Below are 13981 nucleotides of genomic sequence, written 5' to 3' on the forward strand. Positions count from 1 at the left end.
CAGACAATATTACATTAATTTCAGGGGTATAACACAGTGATTGGACATTATATAACTTATGAAGTGGCCACTCTGATAAATCTAGTACCCATCTGACACTATACATATTACAATATTATTGACTATATTCCCTATACTGTACTTTATATCTCCCTGTCACTTACTTCTCTAACCAGCTTTTAGTGACTTTTAAAAAATATATATATTTTTATTGATTACAGACAGGAAGGGAGAGGGAGACAGAGATAGAAGTATCAATGATGATGAGAGATAATCATTGATCGGCTGCCTCCTACAAGCCCCACAGTGGGGACTGAGCCCGCAACCTGGGCATGTGCCCTGACCAGGAATTAAACTGTGACCTCCTGACTCAACCACTGAGCCATGCTGGCTGGGCTTTCTCTTCTGGGGACATAGTTTTTAGGACTTTTTACTTAACTGTCAACTCCATGATTCCATGAGCTCCATTGGAGGAGGGCCTGTGGCTGTTCACTGTTATGTCCCTAGGGTCTGGCATAGTACCTAGCATATAAAGTACTCAGATATTTGAATTGTTGAATGCAAAATTCAGCTAAAAGTCATTTTTATTGTGACCCTTTTGAGGAACTTCTCATCAACTGTTCTTCATTTTAGGAGGCATTCATTCATGCAACTGAAAGGCAATGAGAGTCAAACAGGTAACAGGCTATTGCAGGTTCCCAGATGGCTTACCCTTAAAGAGTTAATCAATAACAACAGGGCACAGAGAGGGAAGATGCTATCATTTACTTTTGACATCTGTCATATTAGCTTTGTGCTTTTGATAAACACAAAGCACCTCCCCAAGGATGGTGCACACTCCTCTAAAAACCTTCCCTACAGGTTCTGGATATACAGAGTTTACCCGTAAATTGTGTCTATGGGCTAAAATGCACTGGATTCCTGGCCACTACTTCTTGTGCTGTCTTCATGTTCACATTGCTGCTCTGGGGCCCAAAGACACTATCAGAAGAATTCAAGCCTGATCTTTGGCTTCAATGCACCTTAGAGAAGGGTCTTCCTTTTCTGCCCAAGTCCCTTTATCTGTAGTTCAGGGTGGAGCTGAAAGGGTTACATGGAATGCTAATCCATCTGAAATATGAATTTACGCTCTTATACCATTGGGAAGTACTATCTACCTCCTCTACTCTCTTCATTACATATCACATTGAAAATAAGCAGGCAAAAACAGGTGGTTCTTTGCAGAGAGTTATAGTGTATATTTGGAGAAGGTACTGCCTCACCTGCAAATTAATGGAAACGATGACAGCCTTTTTCAGAAATATGCAGAGGTTTTGGAAACCCTGAACTCTTTTTTTTCTGGAATGGGTTTTTTTCCCTGTATAGACCAGTGCCTACTGCTGAGGTGAGAGTTGAGACCTGGCATGGATTTTTGGTTGAGTGGCACAAGTCAGCTGAGGACAGTGCTTAGATCTGTTGTGGGAAAGGCACTGGAACCAGGAGTGGCCAGGCTCAAAGGGGTGTTGCTGGAGTTCATTGTCTAGGCACTGGTGGGCATCAAAGAAGGTGATATTCTTGTCCTCTATTGCTTCACAGGGCGTCTGGTGGAGGGTGGACTCTTCAACCTTTTTGGTCGTGGTTTTGGCCACTGTCTCATCCTCAGAAAGGAGAATGGATTCTTTATGCCCTTGCTCTTTCAACTTGTGTTTAATCCTGTTTGTAAAATGCTTCATCATATTTCCGAAGCCAGCTTCTGCAGCTTCTGGAAGGGTAGGGCTCTTGTGAATGTGAGCTGCCTTTACCAAACCCTAAAGCTCCTGATCCTAGAAAGTGTGACCCTACAAATTTGGTTCCTGAAAAGTTTGGATCTGAAAAATGTGGGCCCCTTCAAATGCTGGACTTGCAAAATTTGGCCTAGTGAATGGTGGCCCAGAAGGTGATCCTGTAAGGTCAGGCCATTTTAGCTCTGGACACTGCAGATTTGGCATTCTCAGGAATCCTTATTTGGATGAGGTCATTCAGCTTGCTCTACTGGCCCTGCAGATCATTCTTATCTGGACATTCTGCCCCAAGAAATCCTGGAGGATGCTCTAAGAACTCAAGGTGAGGGTGACTCTATAGATCCAGACTTGTCATTGCTAGTCTCTACTCACTCAAGGCAACCATCTTGGTCAAACTAAAATTCTATTTGAGAAAGATCCTGGAGATACAGTTGGGAAGTAAGGGGCTCTGGTGGTCCAACTTAGAAGTGTCCCTACATAACCTTGAATTTTGGCACAGTAGATGTTCTTTCTGGTTGGGGCGAGCCTCAGTGTTGCACTCCAGCTGTTTTGAGTTTCCCTGGGTCCCCTATTTTCTCTGCTGGAGTAGGGAGTTGTCTCTATCTTGTAGAGACCTGGGGCTAAGAAGCCTAGGGCTCCTCCTGGCTGTGGTTGCTCACACTGGCCTCCATCTGAACACAAAGCACCCGAATCTCTGTTATGTCCCCACTGGGTTGTGAGATCTTGAAGGCTCAGTGAGCAGAACCATAGGACTGCTCTGGAACTAGCTTGCTTTTGGTTCTGTGCACCACCTTAGTTTATTTGCAAGCTCTTCTTTAAAGTGGACCCTTCAGGGGCACATGGGATGCCTGGTGGGATGGGGAGTTCCTGGGGCAATGTTTCCCCTTGGTTGTGTAGACTCCTAAAGGACTCCTTGGCACAGCTATTCCTTGAGATAGCCACAGTTCCTTCCCTGGACTCCTTTGTCATTATGAGATGTCCCAAATGTATCTCCAGGAATTTCTTTTTTAGGTAAAAATTTAGTTGGGCCAAGACGGGTGTATTGAGTGAACAGGGTACTAGGATCTGTCTGGCTATCTAGAGGCACTGTATCCATTCGCCTGTACTTCAATCTGGAATGCTCGAGCATTGTCTGCACAAGTTTCATCGGCATCCTGAAAGCATGGCCAGGACTTGCACGTTGCTGTTTACATGAGATTGAGTCACAGGCTCTATTGGACCCCCGACAAACCCAGGCTCCATCTCTGTGCTTGCTGATTGGCTACTGATTGCTGGGGCCATGACCTTGGAGAAAGCCATGTAGTTAAGAGACAGCACCCCTGACAGAAAGGCCAAAACCTGTCTCACTGACTCAGTTTCTCAGTGACTCCCTGCAAGGGTACCCACACAGGTGCTGATCAGGGTGATCAGCGACAGCATCTGGTGAGGTTTGTTGCTGCTGGTCAAGACCTGTCAGTATTCAGGGTGTTACTTCCTGATCCATCTAAGGGTCGATTGCTGCCTCCACACAGAAGTTTACTTTCTGGGCTGTAAGGGAACAAAGTTGCTTCCAGGGCCCCTGAAATGCTGCAGACCCAGTGATTTACAGTCCCCCCATGCAGACATGGGCAGGGACAGTACCTAGTAGATCTCCCCCATTTGTAGTCTGGCTCTGCAACATTGCCTTGGCTAGGGCAAGCAACTGTGAACTGGTCCTGTTGCCACAAAGTATCATAACAGGTCCCTATCCCCACGGGCCTCTAGGTCTGCAGACTAGGGGACACTCACACTGGTTAGGGTGCTGCTCCAGGGCAAGGGCTGCTGGTCATCAGGGGACAGAAGAAACTGGATGGACTGCTGGATCTTCTGGAGCAGGCCCTAGCAATGGTGAATTGACCTGCTAAACTGACCCCTTCTGAAGGTGGAACTCCAGCAGCTCTGGGCCTGCTCCAGGAAAACACTACCTGCCTCTTCCTGAATGAAATAGGCTTCCCCAACAGGCAGGCCCCTGAGTCTCAGGAGACAGGTTGCTTAACATGTCTCAGGGCTTATGTTGCATGGTTCTCTGCAGCTACAGAGATCTCCGGGCAACAGATGGCAAGTCCCACTGAGGCTGGAACTTCCTTTGCTGCAGTGCCACCCCAAGGCTTCGCAATTGCTCAGAGTTGGAAATGGGACGTTGATATGGCCATGTTGATAGTCAGATGGAGAAACCCAAATTCAGAAATGTGGGAAGAAGGTAGAGCTACCCGACAGTAGAGACTAAGGAGAAATCACTGAAGGGAAAGGGACTGGGGGACTTCCCTTTTGTGGAGAGATCTCCAGGGGTAGACCAGGGACTGTGCAGAAAAGAGGAACCATGAAAAAATAGCTGTGTTTATGCTGCAGATAACACACTGAATTCTCAGTGTGTTGCCAAGGTAATGGACAGAGACCACTTAGTAACCAAAGGGTGAGTCATGGAGTTTGGGATTTGCTTGCAGTGATATTTGCTCTGGATCCATAGTGGATCCTCCAAAAACCCAGAAAGTCTGCGTGGACTGGCTGACCTCCCATGACCCCAGGGGCCCCCAAAAGTAAGCCCCTGTGTGGAGGCAGCAATAAGCCCTTACGTGGATCAGGAACTGACACCCTGCATACTGACAGGTCTTGACCAGCAGCAACAAACCTCACCAGATGCTGTCGCTGATGACCTTGAGCAGCACCTGTGTGGGTACCCTTGTAGGGAGTCACTGAGAAGCTGAGCCAGTGAGACAACGAAGGCCTTAGAGGCAGTATTATGATGAAAGAAAAAGTTGTTTTTTCCCTCCAGGCTTGGAAACTATTCACGGTAGTGTGACATAAGCTGCCATAGGGCCTCTTCCACACATCTTGGAAGCCCTCAGCTATAGAAACGCATGAATTTATCTATCTGTATTTAAAGATACCTCACACCTTTGGTGACACAGGAACAACAGGTGAAGGGAATGCAAGGCCATGGGGGTATTTTAGGTTTGTGAACTTTGGGTTCAGGGAAGGAAATGTATTCAAGGGCTGCTGACCTTGTTTCTCTGAGACATATTCGGTGTTGCTCTTCTTGTTCTGTTGGTTCACAGGAATCCTGCACTCCTCAAGGCTCCAAGAAGATGGATCTCTTGCGTCCCAGAACACATCTGGTGCTTGAAATTCCTGCCTTAGTTGGTGGTCAGCCCAGTAATCTTGGATGCTGATTGCACCAGTTGACTGGGAAGCTGACTGGGTTAAGGATTTGTGATCCTTTAGTTGTGTCATTGAGGGGGTTACAGGTGCAGCTGAAAGCTCTCTGGAGTGCTGGGAACTCTGACTTGGATCAAAAGACAAATTAGACATGGGCAAAATATCTAGGCAAGAGGAGCCCTGCGATCGCCTCGATGAAGTGGGAGAGATGGGGGTACTCTCACTCTCCAGCAACTGCTTAATCTCCAGAGCCATAGCATTGCAGACAGGGCAGGAGGGGTCTGCACACAGGAGCCTCCGCACACTTCCCTCCTGAGGAAACCAGCGCTGGCTAGAAGAGGAAACATGGCAACTGTTATTGATGGGCTGACAGCCGCCTCTTTGGAAGCTGTGGCCTGAAGATCAGCCCTGCCCTCTGAGTCCTTCACACCCTGGGGCACACCCCCCACCCAGTGTTTACTCCCCTACTTTTCTTCCTAAGAAATTGCCACTTGGCAAGTTATTGTGTGCTGGGCTGAGGGTCTGGGGCTTGTTGGGCAAGGTCTCAGACAACCCGTGAGAACAGAGCCATGAGTGAGGGGTAGGTGAGTTCTTTGCTGACCTGGGCTAAGTAGTTCAACCAGAGATGGGAACAAAGGATGGGGGGACTGATGGTTAGCTGATTGGATGTCACCAGGGCCATCACCAGGTAGAACTTGGACTCAGTCTCATTTAAGGCTAAGAAGGCCACAGCCTGGTATTTAGTATTTCCAAGCTGTGGAAAATGAGGTACTTGTGAGAACTCTGCATTCTAGGGACTCTGATGAGTTGCTGTTATCTATAAATAACATCTCTTGGGAGCTAATCCCATTCTCTAGGGATTTTAAGAAGAGGATGAGATGACAAGCTCCTAGCTGGGGGCTGACTCAGGAACTGAGCTCCCTGAAGACAGAACCAGAGGAAGTAATATCAGCAAGGTCTAGGGGTCTGCCCTTGAAAGGGTGTAGCTGTAAGAAGAGTATGAGAGTGATTACTTAGGTATGCACTTATTTATCCATTCTCTTGGCTGAATAACTTGTCTCGTGGCTGAGTGCAGATCCATGTAGAGCCTTTTATGAATTAAGTATAAGTCGAATTCTGAATTCCAGGAGCACTGTGAGCTTAGCCCAGAGCAGAACTAGGACTCCTCCTCCTGAGATATGTGAGGCCTCCCTTGCCCTGGCAACCCCCTCAACCAATGCTCCAGCCTCCACTGTGTCTGACTTCCTCCTAGTCATCATCCCTCTTCCAGGCCAAGTAGAGAAATCATCACAGTTCAGACTGGAGTTGGAAGACTACAAAGAGCAAGTGATCACCTTTTCATGATAGCGATCAGCTCCCATGGCTTCTCATCTTCTTTGGAGGAATGTTTTCTAGCTGAGAAACCAGGAGACAGTGTTACATGGAATAGGAGAGGAGTCAGGGACATACTATAGGAAGCTGAAGGTCAGAGAAACGTTCCATGGGAACCTTGCCCGCAGTGGAGGGGAGTCAGAGAAGAGACTGGGACTTTACCTCTTGATGTTCTATCTTTAGTCCTTTGTTTGATTCTCCGTTGATGCTAAAAAAAAAAGAAAAGTTAGAGTATGAAGCTGGGGCATACTTTTTTTTCATGTCAAAATGAGACAAAACCTGCAAACTTTTTTCTGTATACCAATTTTATACATTCTTTTTTCTTTCCCCTACTCTACCTTTTTCACCCCATCATTTCCTTTCTCTTATTTCTGATTCATTTTGAGGCACTTTCATACTCCATACTTCCACCCCCATTCCCTGAACAAGTTCTGTGGCGAAATCAGAATGAGCTCTAACCGGTTTGGCTCAGTGGATAGAGTGTCAGCCTGCGGACTCAAGGGTCCCAGGTTCAATTCCATGGTCAAGGGCATGTACCTTGGTTGTGGGCACATCCCCAGTATGGAGTGTACAGGAGGCAGCTGATTGATGTTTCTAACTATCCCTCTCCCTTCCTCTCTGTAAAAAAATCAATAAAAATATTTTTTTTAAAAGAATGAGACAGGAGAAAAAAAGTAGAATAGATTAAAGGATGGATGGTCTAGTAGCCAAGGGACTTTAGCCATCCAAGGCTCTAAATGCTTACCAACCAGCCTGGCTGGCAGGGCTCAGTGGTTGAGCATTGACCTATGAGTCAGGAGGTCGAAGTTCAATTCCTGGTCAGGGCACATGCCTGGATTGCGGGCTCAATCCCCAATGTGGGGCATGCAGGAGGCAGCCAATCAATGATTCTCTCATATCATTGATGTTTTTATCTCTCTCTCCCTCTCCCTTCCTCTCTGAAATCAATAAAAATATATATATTTAAAATGCCTACCAACCAGAAGAATCACCCACATTTAGAGCCAATAAGGATACCCCATTAAAAAAGCAGGGAGTAAGGTAACAAGAGAAATTAAGGAAATAAAATCTCATTTGAGGCTTAATCGCTTCAGTCATGGATATAGCTTTTCCCTACCCGGCAACTGCTCTTGCAAGGTCCAAATTTCAATCTTTGATGGTTCTTTTTCGCTTGCCAAATAATTAATGCAATAATGATGATGGAGCCATAAGTGTATAAGGGATATCCTATTTCCCACAGAACAAATGTAGGGTTCAACATGATCTAAACCTAGCCATCCTCCTCCCAGGCTTTCAAGATCTTGAAACATAATGAGTCCACATTCTAGACCTTGTCATCTCCGCCTCACAGAGGATGCAACCAGACCAACAGACTACATCACAAAGCCCTCCTGTTTCACAAGGAATGTGGATCATTACAGACCTTTATCTGTCTAGAGACAGTGATTTTCAACCTTTTTCATCTCATGGTACATATAAGCAAGTTGCTAAAATTCTGCAGCACACCAAAAAGTATATATTTTTGCTGATCTGACAAAAAAAAAAAAAAAAAAGCTATAATCTTGATTCATTCACACCGGATGGCTATTGTTGCGTTGGCTGTTGCCATTTTTTTTATATAAAGTATTTCTGCAAGGACATCTGGTGTCTTTTAATAAGAAATGGTATTTAAGCTCCTTCTCATCACTTTTTTAAAAATATATTTTATTGATTTTTTTACAGAGAGGAAGGGAGAGGGATAGAGAGTTAGAAACATCAATGAGAGAGAAACATCGATCAGCTGCCTCTTGCACACCCCCTACTGGGGATGTGCCCGCAACCAAGGTACATGCCTTTGACCGGAATCAAACCTGGGACCCTTGAGTCCACAGGCTGACGCTCTATCCACTGAGCAAAACCGGTCAGGGCGGCTGTTGTCATTTTTAAAAATTGACAATTTAAGGGAAAAGAGGTCAGTGTCCCTGACTAAAAAATCAGGTATTACATGCTTTAAGACTATTGTGGCACACAAGTTGAAAATCGCTGGCCTAGGAGCGATTCGGTATTCAGATGAGAGTATCTGGTTGTCTGTGTGGCGTGCAGGGTGTAGGCCTAATGATGCTGAGGTCACGGGCAGCATATATTCTTTCATGCTCTTTCTATTTCCTATATCCGGATGGCTCACCTCTCTCCTTTAAGACAGTAGTTGGACATCGATCCCCAGGTAACTGAGCCTTTATGTATGCTGCATTGCCCTGTAAGAGTGAGAGAGAGGCTAGGTCAGAGGAACTCCATAAACAACATCACCTGTAGTGAGAAGATAACCAAAAAAGCACACAAGAGGACAGGGCACCCGATGTCTTGTTAAGTCTTGGAAAGTGAGGGTTTTGATGTCACAGGCAATAAATAGATGGTCATGTGGAAAAGTTCAGGAAGAGCGCCATGTCTGATGTGGCCAGGAAAGGAAATAACTGCTGTCCTTTTAAATAACTTTCTAAGTTACTAAAAAAGGCACTTTCCACTCTGGCCAAGCTCGACATGGACAAGGGAGACTGTAAATGCCTTGGAGGGAGGCACATGAATGAGGCTTACCTCTGGAGCTTGATTTTCCAGAATGGCCTAAACAGATCTTATAGCATCCTGTCTATTCATGGAGAGGGATTTATTGGCACGATTTTTTATTAAGGACCATAAACTTGTGGCTCTTTGTTTGATTCCATCATGGTTGGAATGTTTGGCTGAATGTGCTATGAACATCTGAATTTGAACACATTTAGGCAGAGCAAGTTTCTTCCTGTTCAACTTCACTACCCACCATCCTTATATCCACTGATTCACATATTAATGTTAACCTTCCTGGCCCTTGTTGACATTGTGATATGCCTCCAACACTCCCGGATTTCTGAATTTCCTTAAGAAGTTCTTGCCCTGCCCTAGCTGGTTCGGCTCAGTGGATAGAACGTCTGCCTGAGTACTGAAGGGTCTCTGGTTTGATTCCAGTCAAGAGCACATGCCTGGGCTGCAGGATTGATTCCCAGTAGGGGGCATGCAGGGGGCAGCCGATCAATGGTTCTCTCTCATCATTGATATTTCTATCTCTCCCTCTCCCTTCCTCTCTGAAATCAATAAAAATATTTTTTTAAAAAAGAACTTCTTGCCCTGATGAAAGTGGTCCTACAGCTCAAACATTCTTAAGCCCCAGATTTCTGAAGAGGCTTTTGGTCCTTCCTCCAGCATCCAGTCTCCCGCCTAACAAGTGTGGTGAGTATGTCAAAGCACAAAGACATTGAGTTGTGTTACCTGCCTGCTCGAAAGACACTTCAAAAATCTAGTTTTAATGACAAGACTAATTCACATGGATCAAGAACTAACCTTACCAGGGGTTTGGAAAGAGGGGAGTAGGGAGTTATTTAACCAGAAGCCCAGTGCATGAAAATTCGTGCACTGGGGGGGAGGGATCCCTCAGCCTGGCCTGCCCCCTCTCACAGTCTGGGAGCCCTCAGGGGATGTCCTAAGCCGCAGTCTGGCCTCCCTCTGAGGGAGGCGACCAGGCCGATCAGGGGAAGGTGATGCCCCCATCACATTGCTGCTGCTGCTGCCACTGCCCGTCGGTCGCAGCAGCAGCAGCAGCCACCATCCACAGCTTGCCTGAGTCTTGGCCCGGCCCTTGCAGCAGCAGCTTCTGTGGCTTTGTCCAGAAGGATGTCCGGAAGATGTCTGGTCTAATTAGCATATTATCCTTTTATTAGTATAGATTATTAGTATAGATGGGTACAGAGTTTCTGTTTGAAATTATGAAAAAGTTCTGAAAAGGGTAGTAGTGATGGTTGCACAACATGTAAATGTACTAAATGACATTGAACTATACACTTAAAATGATTAAAATAGTTGATTTTATGTTAAATATATTTAACCACAGTTTTAAAAACAATCCTTAGCATGAGGGACTTTTGCTAGCTATAAGGAAGAATATTCTGAAAATGCTTTGATAAAATATTGGATTAAGAGAGTATTTTTCTTGAATATTATTTTTATGTAGAACAAAATTTTAAAAATAGATCCTTACATTTCATCCTTGAAGACAGGATGAATTTGAGCCATTTTGACTTCTTTTCTGAACTTGCAAATTCCATAGTACAGGAAAGAGAAGACTTTTTTTTAACCCAAGAGCACTAAATGACAGGTTAACAAAAATCAATTTAAACGCAGCTTGCATCAGCTTTTCAGTAGCAGGTCAACATACCTACAAAGTAGCTTGACTCCTTTTAAAAAATATTTTTTTATTGATTTCAGAGAGGAAGGAAGTGGAAGAGACAGATGGAAACAACACTGATAAGAGAGAATCATTGATCGACTGCGTCCTGCATGCCCTGCACTGGGGATCGAGCCTGCAACCAGGCATGGGCGCTAACTGGGAATGGAACCGTGGCCTCCTGGTTCATAGGTCGATGCTCAACCACATCAAAGCCATGCTGGCTGGGCTAGTTTGACCCTTATGTTTCTTTTATTATTACTACCCAATCTGGCCCTGCTTCCTGCAGCTACTACTTCTCTCTACGGTGCTGCAATAGTTCTAGCTCCCGTTAACCTGATGCAGTGTGGTGCTGTGTGGTATTTGGTGTCCTCCTCCTCTGGACTCTGAATATACGTGCTTAATAAGCTACTATCAATCCCATAGGTCCAGTGTCAGTGCCATGCATTCAGCCATCCCCAGAACTCTAGAGGGGACGCTCTCCCTCGCCAATGGGCTGTAGATGAGGTAAACAGAATACCATGCATCCTACCAATCAGCTCTTGCTTCCTGCAACTGCTGCCACCTTTTAATTGCAATTGCTGCAATAGTTCTAAGTCTCCATTAGCCTGGCCCCTTGCTCCAGGCAAAACCATCAAATTCTGCAAACTTCACACCTGCTACAACCAGTGCATTTACCCACATTTCATCCCACGAAGCCATTAAAACCATCTGCTGAAATCTCTCCAGCAACTCACCCAGCCCTTGCTCCTCTGTCTGAGGGCTGTGGAGTTAGAAACAAAGATAATCTTATGCCTTTTGCAGAATTGGCCTTTAGTGCAAGTTTCTTATTGATTTGGTACTTGCTGACAGAGGGTGCTTGCATGGATAGGACAGTGGAATCAGTGCCTTCCTAAACAAGGCACATTCATGTAATGAAAACAGTGTCTGTCATTTTTAATGATGTGGGTATGGATCTTCACTTTTGCTCTTCCCGACTCATGGTTTACAGTGAACAGCAAATAAGGGAGATGAAGTACAGGAAAAGTCTCCGAACTCTGGAGGACGACACAACTTCAAAGGATTCATATTCATTTATTTCTAGAAAACCTATAAAGCCAGACCCTGCGTCCATTATAATGTCACAGCTCCGCAATTATTGTAATAGAATTTCCTCAGGAAACTGTTTACAATTTCTGGCTCATAGGAACCATGGGTCATACAGACATGCCACTGGTGTTAGTTTGTTCCTCCAAGACAAGCCTTATGAAGTTTTGCTGCGTCTCATTCTCAGAATATATTTTGGAACATCTTTGATGTGCCAAGGTGCTCGGTTAGAGAAGCATAGTTGCTATTATTCAACAGCAACGATTTTTACATTTTTACAACAATTTATTAACACCCAAGATCTAAGATTTACAGAGTGCTGGACTGGAAGCCCCAGAGTATCAGGCAGCAAGCCCACCAGCGAGCGCTCAGGCAGCAGGTTCTCTGCCAAGCAGAAGTGTAGCAAGCAGCCAGGGGCACTAGAGGGCAGCACATGCCCTCTCAATGCTCCTCGTCTGGCGGACTAAGTGACGGGAACAGGTTGTCTGCTCCAGTGTCTTTCAAACTGGCCTTGCATCAGAATCCCTGGGAGGCTTGTGAAAGTACAGATTTCCTGGCCTCAACCCAGACTTAGTGAATCATAATCTCTAGGGGCAGGATCCAGCCATCTATATATTAAGAATTAAAAATAATCCACATACAAGAAAGCACTGGGCTCTGGATGTGTATTTGGAAGTAACTGGCCTCCAAAAAGCCACAGGCTCCCCTACCCCACCCAGTTTTATTGAGATATAATTGACATAAAACATTGTGTTAGTTTAAGGTGTACAACAGAATTATTTGATATATGTACATGTTGGGAAATTACTATCACAATAAGTTTAATTAATATCCATCACCTCACATGTTACATTTTTTTTGTTGTTGTGATGGGAACTACTTTCTTAGCAACTTTCAAATACACAATTTAGTATGTATTCTTTTCAAGTGCATATGGAATATTTTCTAGGATAGACCACATATTCGGCCACAAAACAAATCTCAGTAAATTTAAGAAGATTGAAATCATATCAAGTTATTGTTTCTGATAACAATGGTAGAAAACTAGAAATCAATTACAAGAAAAATATACAAACACACGGAGGATAAATAACATGTTACTAAACAATAAATGCGTTAACAATAAGATTAAGTAAGAAATCTTGAGACAAGTGAAAATGAAAAACACAACCCCAAATCTATGGGACACAGTAAAACAGTCCTAAAGGAAAATTCATAGCAATACAGGCCTACCCCCAAAAATAAGATAAATCAAAAAAAAAAAATCTTGCCTAACATCTAAAGGAACTAGAAAAAGAACAACAAACAAATCCCAAAGTGAATAGAAGGAAGGAAATACAAAAGATCAGAGAAGAAATAAAATAGAATCTAAAAAAAAAACAATACAAAAGCTCAATAAAACCAAGAGTTGGTTCTTTGAAAAAGATAAACAAGATTGATAAACATTTAACCAGACTCATCAAGAAAAAAAGAAAGAGGACCAAAAATAAATAAAATTCGAAATTAAAGAAGTAACGACTGACACCACAGAAATACAAAGTATTATAAGAAAATATTATGAACAACTATTACATATGCCAACAAATTGGACAATGTGGAAGAAATAGACAAATTTCTAGAAGCATACAATCTTCCAAGACGAAATCAAGAAGAAACAGAAAATCTGAGCAGACCAATTACAACCAACAAAATCAAAGCAGTAATAAAAAAATTCCCAACCAAAGTCCAGACCAGATAACTTCACAGTGAATTTTACCAAACATTCAAAGAAGAACTAACACCTATCATTTTCAAACTATTCCCAAAAAATTCAAGAGGGAAGACTCCCAAGCTCATTTTATCTGGCCAACATTGCCCTAATTCTGAAACTAGATAAAGATACTACAAAGAAAATTATAAGAACTAGAAAAAGACCAACAAACAAATCCCAAAGTGAGTAGAAGGAAGGAAATAATAAAGATCAGAGCAGAAATAGAATCTAAAAAAAACACACAAAAAACAATACAAAAGATCAATGAAACCAAGAGCTGACAAACATGGGTGTAAAAACCCTCTCTTTTACAGAGAGTGGAAGAGAGAGAGAAAAACAGAGAGAAACATCAATGTGAGAGAAACACATCGTTTGGTTGCCTCTTGCATGCTCCCTGACTAGGCCCCAGGTCAGGGCAGAGCCTGCAACCAAGTACGTGCCCTTGATCAGAATTGAACCCAGGACCCTTAGGTCCACAAGCCAATGCTCTATCCACTGAGCCAAACTGGCTAGGGCTATATTCCCCCATTTCTACTGTTATAATAACAATACTATTTTGGTACTTCTCTTTTGCAAGTGAAATTAGCATTTTCAAGAAAAATAGAAAAA

General features: G+C 43.8%; 1 protein-coding gene across 2 annotated transcripts in view; it reads right to left on the minus strand.

Annotated features, from left to right (window-relative positions):
- LOC308528141 (C-C motif chemokine 21-like) overlaps positions 1-13981 on the minus strand; it is a 75140-nt gene that overhangs the window by 37819 nt on the left and 23340 nt on the right. For both annotated transcript variants that reach the window (XM_081103676.1, XM_081103677.1), the window contains exons 2-5: positions 8470-8539; positions 6468-6513; positions 6269-6329; positions 4781-5265 (exon numbers count right to left, since the gene is read on the minus strand). In XM_081103676.1, coding sequence (XP_080959802.1) covers positions 4781-5265; positions 6269-6276 — 493 coding nt within the window. In that variant the 5' untranslated portion in view covers positions 6277-6329; positions 6468-6513; positions 8470-8539. The remainder of the gene's footprint in view (positions 1-4780; positions 5266-6268; positions 6330-6467; positions 6514-8469; positions 8540-13981) is intronic.

The sequence above is a fragment of the Myotis nattereri genome (assembly GCF_964212035.1).
Source record: "Myotis nattereri genome assembly, chromosome: 12".
Classification (NCBI taxonomy): Eukaryota; Metazoa; Chordata; class Mammalia; order Chiroptera; family Vespertilionidae; genus Myotis; species Myotis nattereri.